Source organism: Trichomycterus rosablanca, chromosome 6 (genome assembly GCF_030014385.1).
Source record: "Trichomycterus rosablanca isolate fTriRos1 chromosome 6, fTriRos1.hap1, whole genome shotgun sequence".
In the NCBI taxonomy this organism is placed as follows: domain Eukaryota; kingdom Metazoa; phylum Chordata; class Actinopteri; order Siluriformes; family Trichomycteridae; genus Trichomycterus; species Trichomycterus rosablanca.
Genome location: NC_085993.1, coordinates 92,501 through 107,166, shown reverse-complemented (window position 1 = coordinate 107,166; position 14,666 = coordinate 92,501). Strand labels below are relative to the sequence as shown.

Here is a 14,666-nt window from a genome sequence, read left to right as displayed (position 1 = left end):
CAGACTTAGCAGGAAGACACTCAGTCTGACCCATTCTACTGCCAGTGTCTGTCTGTGGCCATGCAGTGTGATTGATAATATTAGGAGGAACATCTAACAGGTTTCTGTGTACGTGCTGAACGTTGTGACTGGTCCACATGTAGTTCATGCAGTAAGAAGGTTGGTGGTGTGTGCAGGTGGAGCTGGAGGGCGTCACCAACCTGCTGAATGAAGCCGAGGGAAAGAACATCAAACTGAATAAAGACGTGGCCAGTCTGAGCTCTCAGCTCCAGGATTCACAGGTACACTCATCATCTTCATCATGATAATCTTCATCACTTTCATCAGTAGCGTGTACATGGAGACAATCGTTGTGTTTTCAGGAGCTGCTGGCGGAGGAGACGAGGCAGAAGCTGCAGTTCTCCACTAAACTGCGTCAGATGGAGGACGACAGGAACAGCCTGCAGGAACAGCTGGATGAGGAAACTGAGGCCAAGAGGAACGTGGAGAGGCACGTCTCCACCCTCAACGTCCAGGTCAGATCATCACAGTCATAACCAGTATAGTACTGGAGTCAGAGATCAAAGCAAATGGTGAAAGTGAGGGACTGGAAAACAGTGGAAGTGAGGGACTGAAGCTTGGGAAACTAGAGAATACTCCGGAGCTGCTGTTGGGAGTTGTTGCTGACACGTAATAAATAAAGACTATTTTTAATGGCCTACCAGTGCTCTCTGGCAGTGCAGGGATTAGATCTCACAGCCTTCTGGGCACTATTGAAGAACCAAATTAAATCCTAGTAGTGCTGAATGATACTTCATACCTCACGTTGTTCTTATCTTTCAGCTGTCAGACTTTAAGAAGAAGCTGGATGAGATGTCAGGAAACGTAGAGCTGCTGGAGGAGAGCAAGAAGCGGCTGCAGAAAGACCTGGAGGCCTCCAACACTCAGCTGGAGGAGAAATCATCTGCCTACGAGAAGCTGGAGAAGACCAAGAACCGACTGCAGCAGGAGCTGGAGGACATCCTCATGGACCTGGACAGCCAGAGACAGCTGGTGTCCAACCTGGAGAAGAAGCAGAAGAAGTTTGACCAGGTGAATAAAGCAGAGTGGATTCAGGGTTTAATCTGATCTCAGATCAGACTTTGTTAATGGTGTGAACGACTTGTGTGTGTTCAGATGTTGGCGGAGGAGAAGAGCATCTCCTGTAAGTACGCAGACGAGCGGGACCGGGCGGAGGCCGAGGCGAGGGAGAAGGAGACGAAGACTCTGTCTCTGGCTAGGGCGCTAGAGGAGGCGCAGGACTCTCGGGAGGAGCTGGAGAGAGCCAACAAGGCCTTACGTGCCGAAATGGAGGATCTCATCAGCTCCAAGGACGACGTGGGCAAGAACGTGAGTCCTGCTGCACCAACACATCATAAACCCTCAGCAACATCTGGAATAAACCCTCACCTGTACAGATCTGCTCCTAACAGCTGTAATCCAGATGGGCTAAGTGTGGATTCTCCTGATCCTCAGGTACACGAGCTGGAGAAGTCCAAGCGAGGGCTGGAGCAGCAGGTGGAGGAGATGAAGACTCAGCTGGAGGAGCTGGAGGACGAGCTGCAGGCGGCTGAGGATGCTAAACTGCGTCTGGAAGTGAACATGCAGGCCCTGAAAGCGCAGTTCGAGCGAGACCTGCTGGGACGAGATGAGCAGGGAGAGGAGAAGAGGAAGCAGCTCCTCAAACAGGTCAGGAAGATCTGAGGGACCAAACCATCAGAACATTTCAGGCATGATTACTGCACTGTTCTGAAGGACACGCCCACTGTGTCTTCAAACAGGATTAATGATTTATGTTTAATAATATAGATTAGAACCAGTATTCTGATTAATGATGGTGTTTGTGATTCTGTTTGTGATTCTGTTTGTGACGGTGTTTGTGATGGTGATGATTCCTGTGGTGCTGATGATGGTGTTTTTGACGGTGTTTGTGATGGTGTTTGTGATTCTGTTTGTGATTCTGTTTGTGATGGTGTTTGTGTTGGTGTTTGTGATTCTGTTTGTGATTCTGTTTGTGATGGTGTTTGTGACGGTGTTTGTGATGGTGATGGTGACGGTGTTTGTGACGGTGTTTGTGTTGGTGTTTGTGTTGGTGTTTGTGATTCTGTTTGTGATGGTGTTTGTGATTCTGTTTGTGATGGTGTTTGTGTTGGTGTTTGTGATTCTGTTTGTGATGGTGTTTGTGATTCTGTTTGTGATGGTGTTTGTGATGGTGTTTGTGATGGTGATGATTCCTGTGGTGCTGATGATGGTGTTTTTGACGGTGTTTGTGATGGTGTTTGTGATTCTGTTTGTGATGGTGTTTGTGTTGGTGTTTGTGATTCTGTTTGTGATGGTGTTTGTGACGGTGTTTGTGATGGTGATGGTGACGGTGTTTGTGATGGTGTTTGTGACGGTGTTTGTGTTGGTGTTTGTGTTTCTGTTTGTGATGGTGTTTGTGATGGTGTTTGTGTTTGTGATGGTGATTCCTGTGGTGCTGATTATGGTGTTTGTGATGGTGTTGGTGATTCTGTTTGTGATTCTGTTTGTGATGGTGCTTGTGACAGTGTTTGTGATGGTGCTTGTGACAGTGTTTGTGATGGTGTTTGTGATGGTGTTTGTGATGGTGTTTGTGTTGGTGTTGGTGATTCTGTTTGTGACAGTTGGTGATGTGTTGGTGATTCTGTTTTTGACGTGATGGTGCTTGTGTTCGTGTTTGTGATGACAGTGTTTGTGGTGGTGTTTGTGACTGTGTTTGTGTTGGTGTTGGTGATTCTGTTTGTGACGGTGATGGTGCTTGTGTTCGTGTTTGTGATGACTGTTTGTGGTGGTGTTTGTAATTGTGATGGTGACGGTGTTGGTGTTTGTGACGGTGTTGGTGTAGGTGCGTGAGTTGGAGACAGAGCTGGAGGACGAGCGTAAACAGAGAACCGTTCTGGCTGCTGCCAAGAAGAAGATGGAGGGAGACATGAAGGACCTGGAGGGCCAGATCGACTCGTCCAACAAGAACCGAGATGAGGCCATCAAGCAGCTCCGGAAGTTACAGGTGAGTCTGAAAGTGGGAGGGTCTGAGATTTCAGGCTTGCATGAGGCAGGTGTGTTGATCTGATGGTGAGAGGAACATCAATCAAACCTGAATCTATACCAAAGCACTACAGATGTCATTTGCTGCAACAGCGCCTCCAGTTGGCTGGTTGGGGTATCTGCAGGAGAGGTGGAGAAATACAGAGAGTGTAGTGTGTTCCATCAAACGTGTGTGTGTGTGTTTCAGGCTCAGATGAAGGACTTCCAGAGGGAGCTGGACGACGCCCGTGCTGCCCGGGAGGAGGTGCTGGCTACAGCTAAAGAAAACGAGAAGAAAGCCAAGAACCTGGAGGCCGAGCTCATGCAGCTTCAGGAGGTACGATCCAAACCACACCTACCATCTACTATCTACAGCAGAGTGGGTGGAAGAGTGGGCGCTCACTGCAGCTTCCTAGTGTACTACAGAGGAAGAGTGTTGAGTACAGTGCTGAGCTGTGGGGTTAGACCTGTACTGTGTGTGTGTGTGTCTATGATGTATTAGTTGTAATAACTGAACATGTTGGTGTTTAGGACCTGGCCGCTGCAGAACGAGCTAAGAAGCAGGCCGAGGCCGAGCGGGACGAACTCGCCGATGAACTCGCCAGCAACGCGTCCGGAAAGTACGGAACAACCTACACATCATAAACACACACGTCTTTTCTGTTCTGATCTGTTCTTATCTGTTCTGATCTGTTCTTATCTGTTCTGATCTGTTCTGATCTGTTCTGATCTGTTCTATTCTGATCTGTTCTGTTCTGATCTGTACTTATCTGTTCTGTTCTGATCTGTTCTGTTCTGATCTGTTCTGATCTGTACTTATCTGTTCTTATCTGTTCTGATCTGTTCTGTGCTGATCTGTTCTGTTCTTATCTGTTCTGTTCTTTTCTGTTCTGTTCTTATCTGTTCTTATCTGTTCTGTTCTTATCTGTTCTGATCTGTTCTATTCTGTTCTGTTCTGATCTGTTCTTATCTGTTCTTATCTGTTCTTATATGTTCTTATCTGTTCTTATCTGTTCTGTTCTGATCTGTTCTTATCTGTTCTAATCTGTTCTGTTCTGATCTGATCTGTTCTTATCTGTTCTGTTCTGTTCTTATCTGTTCGTATCTGTTCTGTTCTTATCTGTTCTGTTCTTATCTGTTCTGTTCTTATCTGTTCTGTTCTGATCTGTTCTTATCTGTTCTGATCTGTTCTGATCTGTTCTTATCTGTCTTATCTGTTCAAATCTGTTCTTATCTGTTCTGTTCTGATCTGTTCTTATCTGTTCTTATCTGTTCTGATCTGTTCTTATCTGTTCAAATCTGTTCTGTTCTGATCTGTTCTTATCTGTTCTAATCTGTTCTGTTCTGATCTGATCTGTTCTTATCTGTTCTGTTCTGTTCTTATCTGTTCGTATCTGTTCTGTTCTTATCTGTTCTGTTCTTATCTGTTCTGTTCTTATCTGTTCTGTTCTGATCTGTTCTTATCTGTTCTGATCTGTTCTTATCTGTTCTTATCTGTTCAAATCTGTTCTGTTCTGATCTGTTCTTATCTGTTCTTATCTGTTCTTATATGTTCTTATCTGTTCTTATCTGTTCTTATCTGTTCTTATCTGTTCTGTTCTGATCTGTTCTTATCTGTTCTAATCTGTTCTGTTCTGATCTGATCTGTTCTTATCTGTTCTGTTCTGTTCTTATCTGTTCTTATCTGTTCGTATCTGTTCTGTTCTTATCTGTTCTGTTCTTATCTGTTCTGTTCTTATCTGTTCTGTTCTGATCTGTTCTTATCTGTTCTGATCTGTTCTTATCTGTTCTTATCTGTTCAAATCTGTTCTTATCTGATCTGTTCTTATCTGTTCTGATCTGTACTTATCTGTTCTTATCTGTTCTGATCTGTTCTGTGCTGATCTGTTCTGTTCTGTTCTTATCTGTTCTGTTCTTTTCTGTTCTGTTCTTATCTGTTCTTATCTGTTCTGTTCTTATCTGTTCTGATCTGTTCTATTCTGTTCTGTTCTGATCTGTTCTTATCTGTTCTTATCTGTTCTTATATGTTCTTATCTGTTCTTATCTGTTCTTATCTGTTCTGTTCTGATCTGTTCTTATCTGTTCTAATCTGTTCTGTTCTGATCTGATCTGTTCTGTTCTGTTCTTATCTGTTCTTATCTGTTCGTATCTGTTCTGTTCTTATCTGTTCTGTTCTTATCTGTTCTGTTCTGATCTGTTCTTATCTGTTCTGATCTGTTCTGATCTGTTCTTATCTGTTCTTATCTGTTCAAATCTGTTCTTATCTGTTCTGTTCTGATCTGTTCTTATCTGTTCTTATCTGTTCTGATCTGTTCTTATCTGTTCAAATCTGTTCTTATCTGTTCTTATCTGTTCTGATCTGTTCTTATCTGTTCTTATCTGTTCTAATCTGTTCTTATCTGTTCTTATCTGTTCTAATCTGTTCTTATCTGTTCTAATCTGTTCTTATCTGTTCTTATTTGTTCTAATCTGTTCTGTTCTGATCTGTTCTGAGGTGTGAGGTGATCTCTTTAAGCCTCTGTGGTATCTGATTATCTGATTTAAATGAAGGTTTCTAACATCAGAAGTTAATAATGATGATGAACGTCAGCTTTGTTATAGCGGTGTTAGCATTAGCGGCTAATGCTCTGTGTTAATACCACAGATCTGCACTGTTATAGCGGTGTTAGCATTAGCGGCTAACGCTCTGTGTTAATACCACAGATCTGCACTGTTATAGCGGTGTTAGCATTAGCGGCTAACGCTCTGTGTTAATACCACAGATCTGCACTGTTATAGCGGTGTTAGCATTAGCGGCTAACGCTCTGTGTTAATGCCACAGGTCTGCTCTGAGTGATGAGAAGCGGCGTTTGGAGGCGAAGATCGCTCAGCTGGAGGAGGAACTGGAGGAGGAGCAGAGCAACATGGAGATGATGAACGACAGGCTGAGGAAGAGCTCCCAGCAGGTGAACCATCATCTACTCTACAGTGGAAGCTTCATCCTCCTCTGATCCTCAGGTGGAGTCACTCCTCCTCCTCCCCCTCCTCCTGTGTGTGTACAGGTGGACCAGCTGACCAACGAGCTGCAGACGGAGAGGACCACAGCGCAGAAGAACGAGAGCGCCCGCCAGCAGCTGGAGAGACAGAACAAAGATCTGAAGGCCAAACTGCAGGAGATGGAGAACCAGGTCAAGTCCAAGTTCAAGTCCTCCATCACCACACTGGAGGCTAAAGTGGCTCAGCTGGAGGAGCAGCTGGAGCAGGAGAACAGGTGTGTAATACACACACACACACCTACACACACACACACCTACACACACACACACACCTACACACACACACCTACACACACACACACCTACACACACACACACACCTACACACACACACCTACACACACACACACCTACACACACACACCTACACACACACACACACCTACACACACACCTACACACACACACACCTACACACACACCTACACACACACACACCTACACACACACACACACCTACACACACACACCTACACACACACACACCTACACACACACACCTACACACACACACACCTACACACACACACCTACACACACACACCTACATACACACACACCTACACACACACACCTACATACACACACACCTACACACACACACACCTACACACACACACACACCTACACACACACACCTACACACACACACACCTACACACACACACCTACACACACACACACCTACACACACACACACACCTACACACACACACCTACACACACACACACCTACACACACACACCTACACACACACACACCTACACACACACACACACCTACACACACACACCTACACACACACACACCTACACACACACACCTACACACACACACACCTACACACACACACCTACATACACACACACCTACACACACACACCTACACACACACACACCTACACACACACACACACCTACACACACACACCTACACACACACACACCTACACACACACACCTACATACACACACACATACACACACCCACACCTACACACACACACATCTACACACACACCTACACACACACACCTACACACACACACCTACACACACACACACCTACACACACACATCTACACACACACCTACACACACACACACCTACACACACACACCTACACACACCCACACCTACACACACACCTACACACACACACACCTACACACACACACCTACACACACACACACACCTACACACACACATCTACACACACACCTACACACACACCTACACACACACCTACACACACACCTACACACACACACACCTACACACACACACACACCTACACACACACACCTACACACACACACACCTACACACACACACCTACACACACACACACCTACACACACACCTACACACACACACCTACATACACACACACCTACACACACACACCTACACACACACACACCTACACACACACACACCTACACACACACACACACACCTACACACACACACCTACACACACACACACACCTACACACACACACCTACACACACACACCTACACACACACACCTACACACACACACACACACCTACACACACACACCTACACACACACACACCTACACACACACACCTACACACACACACCTACACACACACACACCTACACACACACATCTACACACACACCTACACACACACACACCTACACACACACACCTACACACACCCACACCTACACACACACCTACACACACACACACCTACACACACACACCTACACACACACACCTACACACACCCACACCTACACACACACCTACACACACACACACACACCTACACACACACACACACCTACACACACACACCTACACACACACACCTACACACACACACCTACACACACACACACCTACACACACACACACACACACCTACACACACACACACCTACACACACACACCTACACACACACACACCTACACACACACACCTACACACACACACACCTACACCCCCACACCTACACACACACACACCTACACACACCCACACCTACACACACACACACCTACACACACCCACACCTACACACACACACACCTACACACACACACCTACACACACACACCTACACACACACACACCTACACACACACACACCTACACACACCCACACCTACACACACACACACCTACACCCCCACACCTACACACACACACACCTACACACACCCACACCTACACACACACCTACACACACACACCCACACCTACACACACACACACCTACACACACCCACACCTACACACACACACACCTACACACACCCACACCTACACACACACACCTACACACACACACACACCTACAAACACACACACCCACACCTACACACACACCCACACACACACACCTACACACACACACACACCTACACACACACACACCTACACACACCCACCTACACACACACCCACACCTACACACACACCTACACACACACACACCTACACACACACACCTACACACACACACACACACACACCTACACACACACACCTACACACACACACACACACACACCTACACACACACACATCTACACACACCTACACACACACCTACACACACACATCTACACACACACACCTACACACACACACCTACACACACACACACCTACACACACACACACACACCTACACACACACACACACCTACACACACACACACCTACACACACACACACACACACACCTACACACACACACACACCTACACACACACACATCTACACACACCTACACACACACCTACACACACACATCTACACACACACACCTACACACACACACCTACACACACACACACACCACCACGTTTCTATCAGTGTTCTTCACATCAACTCACCAGTGATCTCACATTGAATCATTGTGTAACATCTAATTAACCCCTATTATAATGTGTGTGTGTGTGCATGTGTGTGTGTGTGTGTCAGGGAGAAACAGGCCACAGGTAAGGCTGTGCGTCAGAAGGAGAAGAGGCTGAAGGACCTGATGATGCAGGTGGAGGAGGAGAGGAAACAGGCTGAGCAGTACAAAGATCAGGTAACACACACACCAACACACACACACTAACACACACACATACACTCCCACACCAGTATAAACCAGTAATCACTCCTGTATGTCTGTAATGGTGCATCCACATTCACACCACTCAAACTTCACCTGATTAAACTTTGACCCAGTTTGCTGTTTGCTGACCTTCTCAAAGCTCCTCCAATGAGCTGAACTGTTTGATACGAGTTTTCTGTATAATCCTGCTGCATGGTGGTGCAGCACTCTGATCTACTGTGGTAACCCAGTGTGTGTGCGTGTGTGTGTGTGTAGGCGGAGAAGGCGAACTCGAAGGTGAAGCAGTTGAAGCGGCAGGTTGAAGAAGCAGAAGAAGAGTCTCAGCGCATCACCGCCGCACGCAGGAAACTACAGAGAGAGCTGGAGGAAGCGACCGAGTCCAACGATGCTCTGAACCGAGAGGTGACATCACTGAAGAGCAAACTCAGGTATACACACACACACACACACACACACACCTATACACACACACACCTATACACACACACACACACACACATGGGTGAACACTGTTTAAGTCTTTACTGTGTGTGTGTGTGTGTGTGTGTGTGTGTGTGTGTGTGTGTTTGTTGTAGGCGTGGTAACGAGACCTCGTTTGCTAGTGCTGGCCGGCGCGCCGGGGGCAGGAGGGGCGTGATGGATGCTGATGCTAATGAGGATGATACCGACTCACAGGGCGACTACAACGCCACTGAATAAACACACACACACACACACACACACACACACACTCAGATGTCTCTTTTACAGTAAATTAAAACCACAGTTTGACTGGGGGGTTAAAGGTCATGATTAAATTCTGTTTAAAGCCTAAAGTTTTATTTAAAGATATTTTTATATTAATGACATTATTAAACAACGATAGTTTTTATTTGATTGGAATCATTTTTAATAACAATGCTGATGTGAGTGTGGGGGAGAAACTCAGTGTAACACAAACTAAACCTGATCTGATCTGAGGAGCTGAATCTGTCCTGCTGTCCCAACACTTCTGCTCATGAAGCTTCATCATCACAACACACACACACACACTGCCTCATACTGATGAATACAGAATACCCATAATGCACTGGGCTTTTTATAGTGAGTCTGGTGTTAAGGAGTTTATATAAACGTGAATCTACATCAGAATCAGATTTTCTCTGAGGAGCCGCGGTGATGATGATGATGATGATGATGATGATGATGATGATGATGATGATGATTTTTACCAGTCAGGAATGTGTAATGATTTTATTTGCACTTTATAATCACTTTATTTGAATAAATCTGTGTTATTGGAACAGAAGTAAAATAATAAATGTATTTTAATAATCAATAATCCACTCAAACGTTACAATTATATTACACCTCTACTTCCTGTTCCTGTCTCCACCATCACCTGAACTTCCTGTGTTTATTGATGTCACTCTGATGTTTGAGATTCACCAGCACAATAAATAAAGTTTGAACCTGAATTTCTGAATCCGTCTGGAGTCGAGCAGTTTCATACAAACACAATGAAAAATCTATTTATTATTTTATTTTTTTACCTTTAAGTTGGAAACTCTGAAATAATCTTCATGTTTCGCTGGGATGTAAATATGAGGTGACACAGATGTCAGATTAAGCCGGACTGACTAAAATATCTACACACCAAAAACGTTCTTAATCACTAATACAGCAACAGTGAACAAGTTTCAACCAATCAGAGCAGTTCTGAACCTGCCTGGACGAGGACGCGAGTGTGTTTCACAATCTCACACACACACACAGTGAGGAGGACGGTTAGAAAGGCAAAAGTTCAGGGATTCTTTTAAAATTATCTGATGAGCAGCAGGTCAGTAGACGGTAGAATTTTGGGAACACCAAGTCTTTATACAGTGGGGTCAAAAAGTATTTAGTCAGCCACTGATTGTGCAGGTTCTCCTACTTAGAAAGATGAGAGAGGTCTGTAATTTTCATCATAGCTACACTTCAACTATGAGAGACAAAATGAGAAAAAAAATCCAGGAAATCACATTGTAGGATTTTTAAAGAATTTATTTGTAAATTATGGTGGAAAATAAGTATTTGGTCACCCACAAACAAGCAAGATTTCTGGCTCTCACAGACCTGTAACTTCTTCTTTAAGAAGCTCTTCTGTCCTCCACTCGTTACCTGTATTAATTGCACCTGTTTGACCTCGTTATCTGTATAAAAGACACCTGTCCACAGCCTCAAACAGTCAGACTCCAAACTCAACCATGGCCAAGACCAAAGAGCTGTCGAAGGACACCAGGAAGAAAATTGTAGACCTGCACCAGGCTGGGAAGAGTGAATCTACAATAGGCAAGCAGGTTGGTGTGAATAAATCAACTGTGGGAGCAATTGTAAGAAAATGGAAGACATACAAGACCATTGATAATCTCCCTTGGGGTCAAGATCTCATCCCGTGGGGTCAAAATGATCATGAGAACGGTGAGCACAAATCCCAGAACTACACGGAGGGACCTGATGAATGACCTGCAGAGAGCTGGGACCAAAGTAACAAAGGCTACCATCAGTAACACACTACGCCGAGAGGGACTCAAATCCTGCAGTGCCAGGCGTGTCCCCCTGCTTAAGCCAGTACATGTCCAGGCCCGTCTGAAGTTTGCCAGAGAGCATATGGATGATCCAGAAGAGGATTGGGAGAATATCATGTGGTCAGATGAAACCAAAATGGAACTTTTTGGTAAAAACTCAACTCGTCGTGTTTGGAGGAAGAAGAAGAACCCAAGAACACCATACCTACTGTGAAGCATGGGGGTGGAAACATCATGCTTTGGGGCTGTTTTTCTGCAAAGGGGACAGGACGACTGATCCGTGTTAAGGGAAGAATGAACGGGGCCATGTATCGTGAGATTTTAAGCCAAAACCTCCTTCCATCAGTGAGAGCATTGAAGATGGAACGTGGCTGGGTCTTCCAGCATGACGATGATCCCAAACACACCGCTCGGGCAACGAAGGAGTGGCTCCGTAAAAAGCATTTCAAGGTCCTGGAGTGGCCTAGCCAGTCTCCAGACCTCAACCCCATAGAAAATGTGTGGAGTCCGTGTTGCCCAGCGACAGCCCCAAAACATCACTGCTCTAGAGGAGATCTGCATGGAGGAATGGGCCAAAATAGCAGCTACAGTGTGTGCAAACCTGGTGAAGACTTACAGGAAACGTTTCACCTCTGTCATTGCCAACAAAGGTCATGTTACAAAGTATTGAGTTGAACTTTTGTTATTGACCAAATACTTATTTTCCACCATAATTTACAAATAAATTCTTTAAAAATCCTACAATGTGATTTCCTGGATTTTTTTTTCTCATTTTGTCTCTCATAGTTGAAGTGTAGCTATGATGAAAATTACAGACCTCTCTCATCTTTCTAAGTAGGAGAACCTGCACAATCAGTGGCTGACTAAATACTTTTTGGCCCCACTGTATCTCTGATCACTGACCCTTACACCGACACACTGAAGCTGTTGCACCAGGAACCAGATGAAATGAGTTTATATGCATCTCCAGCAGAGGGCGTAACTGCAGCAGTTCTGAGTTTGTGTAGGACAGGATTCCATAACTGAGCCATGCCACTGAACTACACGGCAGGTGGGCTTGTTGAAAGGGCTACACAGACGAAGAACGTGCCAAACTCCCCACAGGTACCTGAGGTAAGTATTAAACCCTGATCCCGGGAACTGTGCAGCACCACACCCAGCATCTGATTTTCTTTGTTGAGGCAGATGTAGCCTACTGGTTAAAGTACTGGGCTAGTAATGGAAAGGTTGCCGGTTCAAGCCCAATCACTGCAAGGTTGCCGCTTTTGGGCCCTTGAGCGAGGCCCTTAACCCTCAATTGCTTAGACTGTATACTGGCACAGTACTGTAAGTCACTTTGGATTAAAGCGTCTGATAAATGATTAATGTAAAATATGTAATATTAGTGAATACGTGTGTGTGAGTGTGTGTGTGTGTGAGAGAGAGAGAGAGAGAGAGAGAGAGGGTTTGTATTAGTGTGTATTGGTATGCGTGTTAGTGTGTGTGTTCATTATTGTGATGTTTGTGTGTTAGGGTGTGTATTAATGTCTGTGTGTTTATGTGTGTTTTGGTGTGTGTGTGTGTGCGTGTGTGTGTGTGTGTGTGTGTGTTTGTTAGTAGTTGAACTTAAACTCATCTGAACAGGAAGTGGGTTTCTGCAGCTCTTACAGGAAATACTTACCAACTGCCAATCAATTAATCAGGACACTGAACTGTGTGTATGTATGTGTGTGTGTGTGTGTGTGTGTGTGTATGTGTGTGTGTGTGTGTGTTTAAACTGGTCAGTGCTGCTGTTATACTGGGTTGACTGGTTTGTTCTGGGAGATCAGATGTACCAGTATGAATGATGGGAGACAGGAAGAGCACCATCAGAAACTTAAATACACAACAAAGGTTGTGCACCACCTACACAGCTGCTCTCTGTACAGTACAGAGTTCTTATTTCAACCATTCAAACATGTAAGAGAGTGTCACGTATTGCCACTTCATCCTGGCCAAAGCTGCAGTGGGCCCAAAGCCTTCAGTACAGGAATACAAAATCATTACAGTGGTAACAGACACTCATTTATTTATTCAGGTCTGATTAATGCACCCCGCTCTCCTTCCTTTAGAATGTGGGGTGAGTGCAGTGAAAAATCCTAAAGGACCAAATAAAGATCAAACCCGGATCCTCAGGGATCCACCCAGGATTCACAGATTAGATCTGATGGTCAGTGGTGTGGAGCCTCTGAGCTGCTGTTGGTCATTACTGTCACTCCATAAATGTAAAATCTTTCTTATATAACACTTAATTTAATACATTTAAAAATGTAATAATTTAATAAAAAGAAGTGTTCACATATTTACCCTTAAGATTAAAATGGGTTTAAAGAGCATCTCTGCAGTCTGGTTCAGAGCTCAAATGTGCAGTGATCACGTGATGTTATTATCTCGACATACAGTAACGCCAAATTTCACAGGTACGTTTCAACACCTACTGGAATCCATGCAGCAAAGAACTGAAGAGGTTCACACACACACACACACACGCACACACACACACACTCACTCACTTCCTGTGCAGTAAACACAACCTCAAAAAAAAAAAAAACACAGCAGATGTGCATGCAGGTGTGTGTGTGTGTGTGTGTGTGTGTGTGTGTGTTTTGAACCCACATTCATATTTATAAAGAAATTAAATAATAAAGGTTATATTCATGCATGAGGGCAGGTGGAGCATCAGATGCTCGCAGGGGTGCACAGGGTTTCCTCTCAGCACGCGCCACAGGAAGTGGTTAAGAAGTAGAGCAGGAGTTTTGGGTGAGAGCTGAACCTGAGCCGTTTGGACGGAGGCTGTGCGCTGCTCCTCTTCACACTTGTACAGTTACATCAGTTTGTACCCAATGGGCACCGATAAGGAGCCTGGCATCGAGGCGCACGCGGAGGGTGAGGAGG

The 14,666-nt window shown here is 45.1% G+C and overlaps 2 protein-coding genes across 3 annotated transcripts in view; both read left to right on the top strand.

Moving 5' to 3' along the window:
• myh11a (myosin, heavy chain 11a, smooth muscle) overlaps positions 1–10,664 on the top strand; it is a 44,052-nt gene extending 33,388 nt beyond the window's left edge. For both annotated transcript variants that reach the window (XM_062997186.1, XM_062997184.1), the window contains 13 exons: positions 177–281; positions 363–515; positions 823–1,071; positions 1,156–1,368; positions 1,495–1,707; positions 2,882–3,043; positions 3,269–3,397; positions 3,592–3,680; positions 5,882–6,005; positions 6,102–6,310; positions 9,069–9,177; positions 9,463–9,635; positions 9,783–10,664. In XM_062997186.1, the coding sequence (XP_062853256.1) occupies positions 177–281; positions 363–515; positions 823–1,071; positions 1,156–1,368; positions 1,495–1,707; positions 2,882–3,043; positions 3,269–3,397; positions 3,592–3,680; positions 5,882–6,005; positions 6,102–6,310; positions 9,069–9,177; positions 9,463–9,635; positions 9,783–9,906 (2,052 nt within the window). In that variant the 3' untranslated portion in view covers positions 9,907–10,664. The remainder of the gene's footprint in view (positions 1–176; positions 282–362; positions 516–822; positions 1,072–1,155; positions 1,369–1,494; positions 1,708–2,881; positions 3,044–3,268; positions 3,398–3,591; positions 3,681–5,881; positions 6,006–6,101; positions 6,311–9,068; positions 9,178–9,462; positions 9,636–9,782) is intronic.
• A 3,910-nt stretch (positions 10,665–14,574) lies between these two features.
• rasal3 (RAS protein activator like 3) overlaps positions 14,575–14,666 on the top strand; it is a 24,588-nt gene continuing 24,496 nt past the window's right edge. The window contains exon 1 of the mRNA XM_062997121.1: positions 14,575–14,666. This exon is cut by the window's right edge and continues 480 nt beyond it. Within this exon, the coding sequence (XP_062853191.1) occupies positions 14,615–14,666 (52 nt within the window). The 5' untranslated portion in view covers positions 14,575–14,614.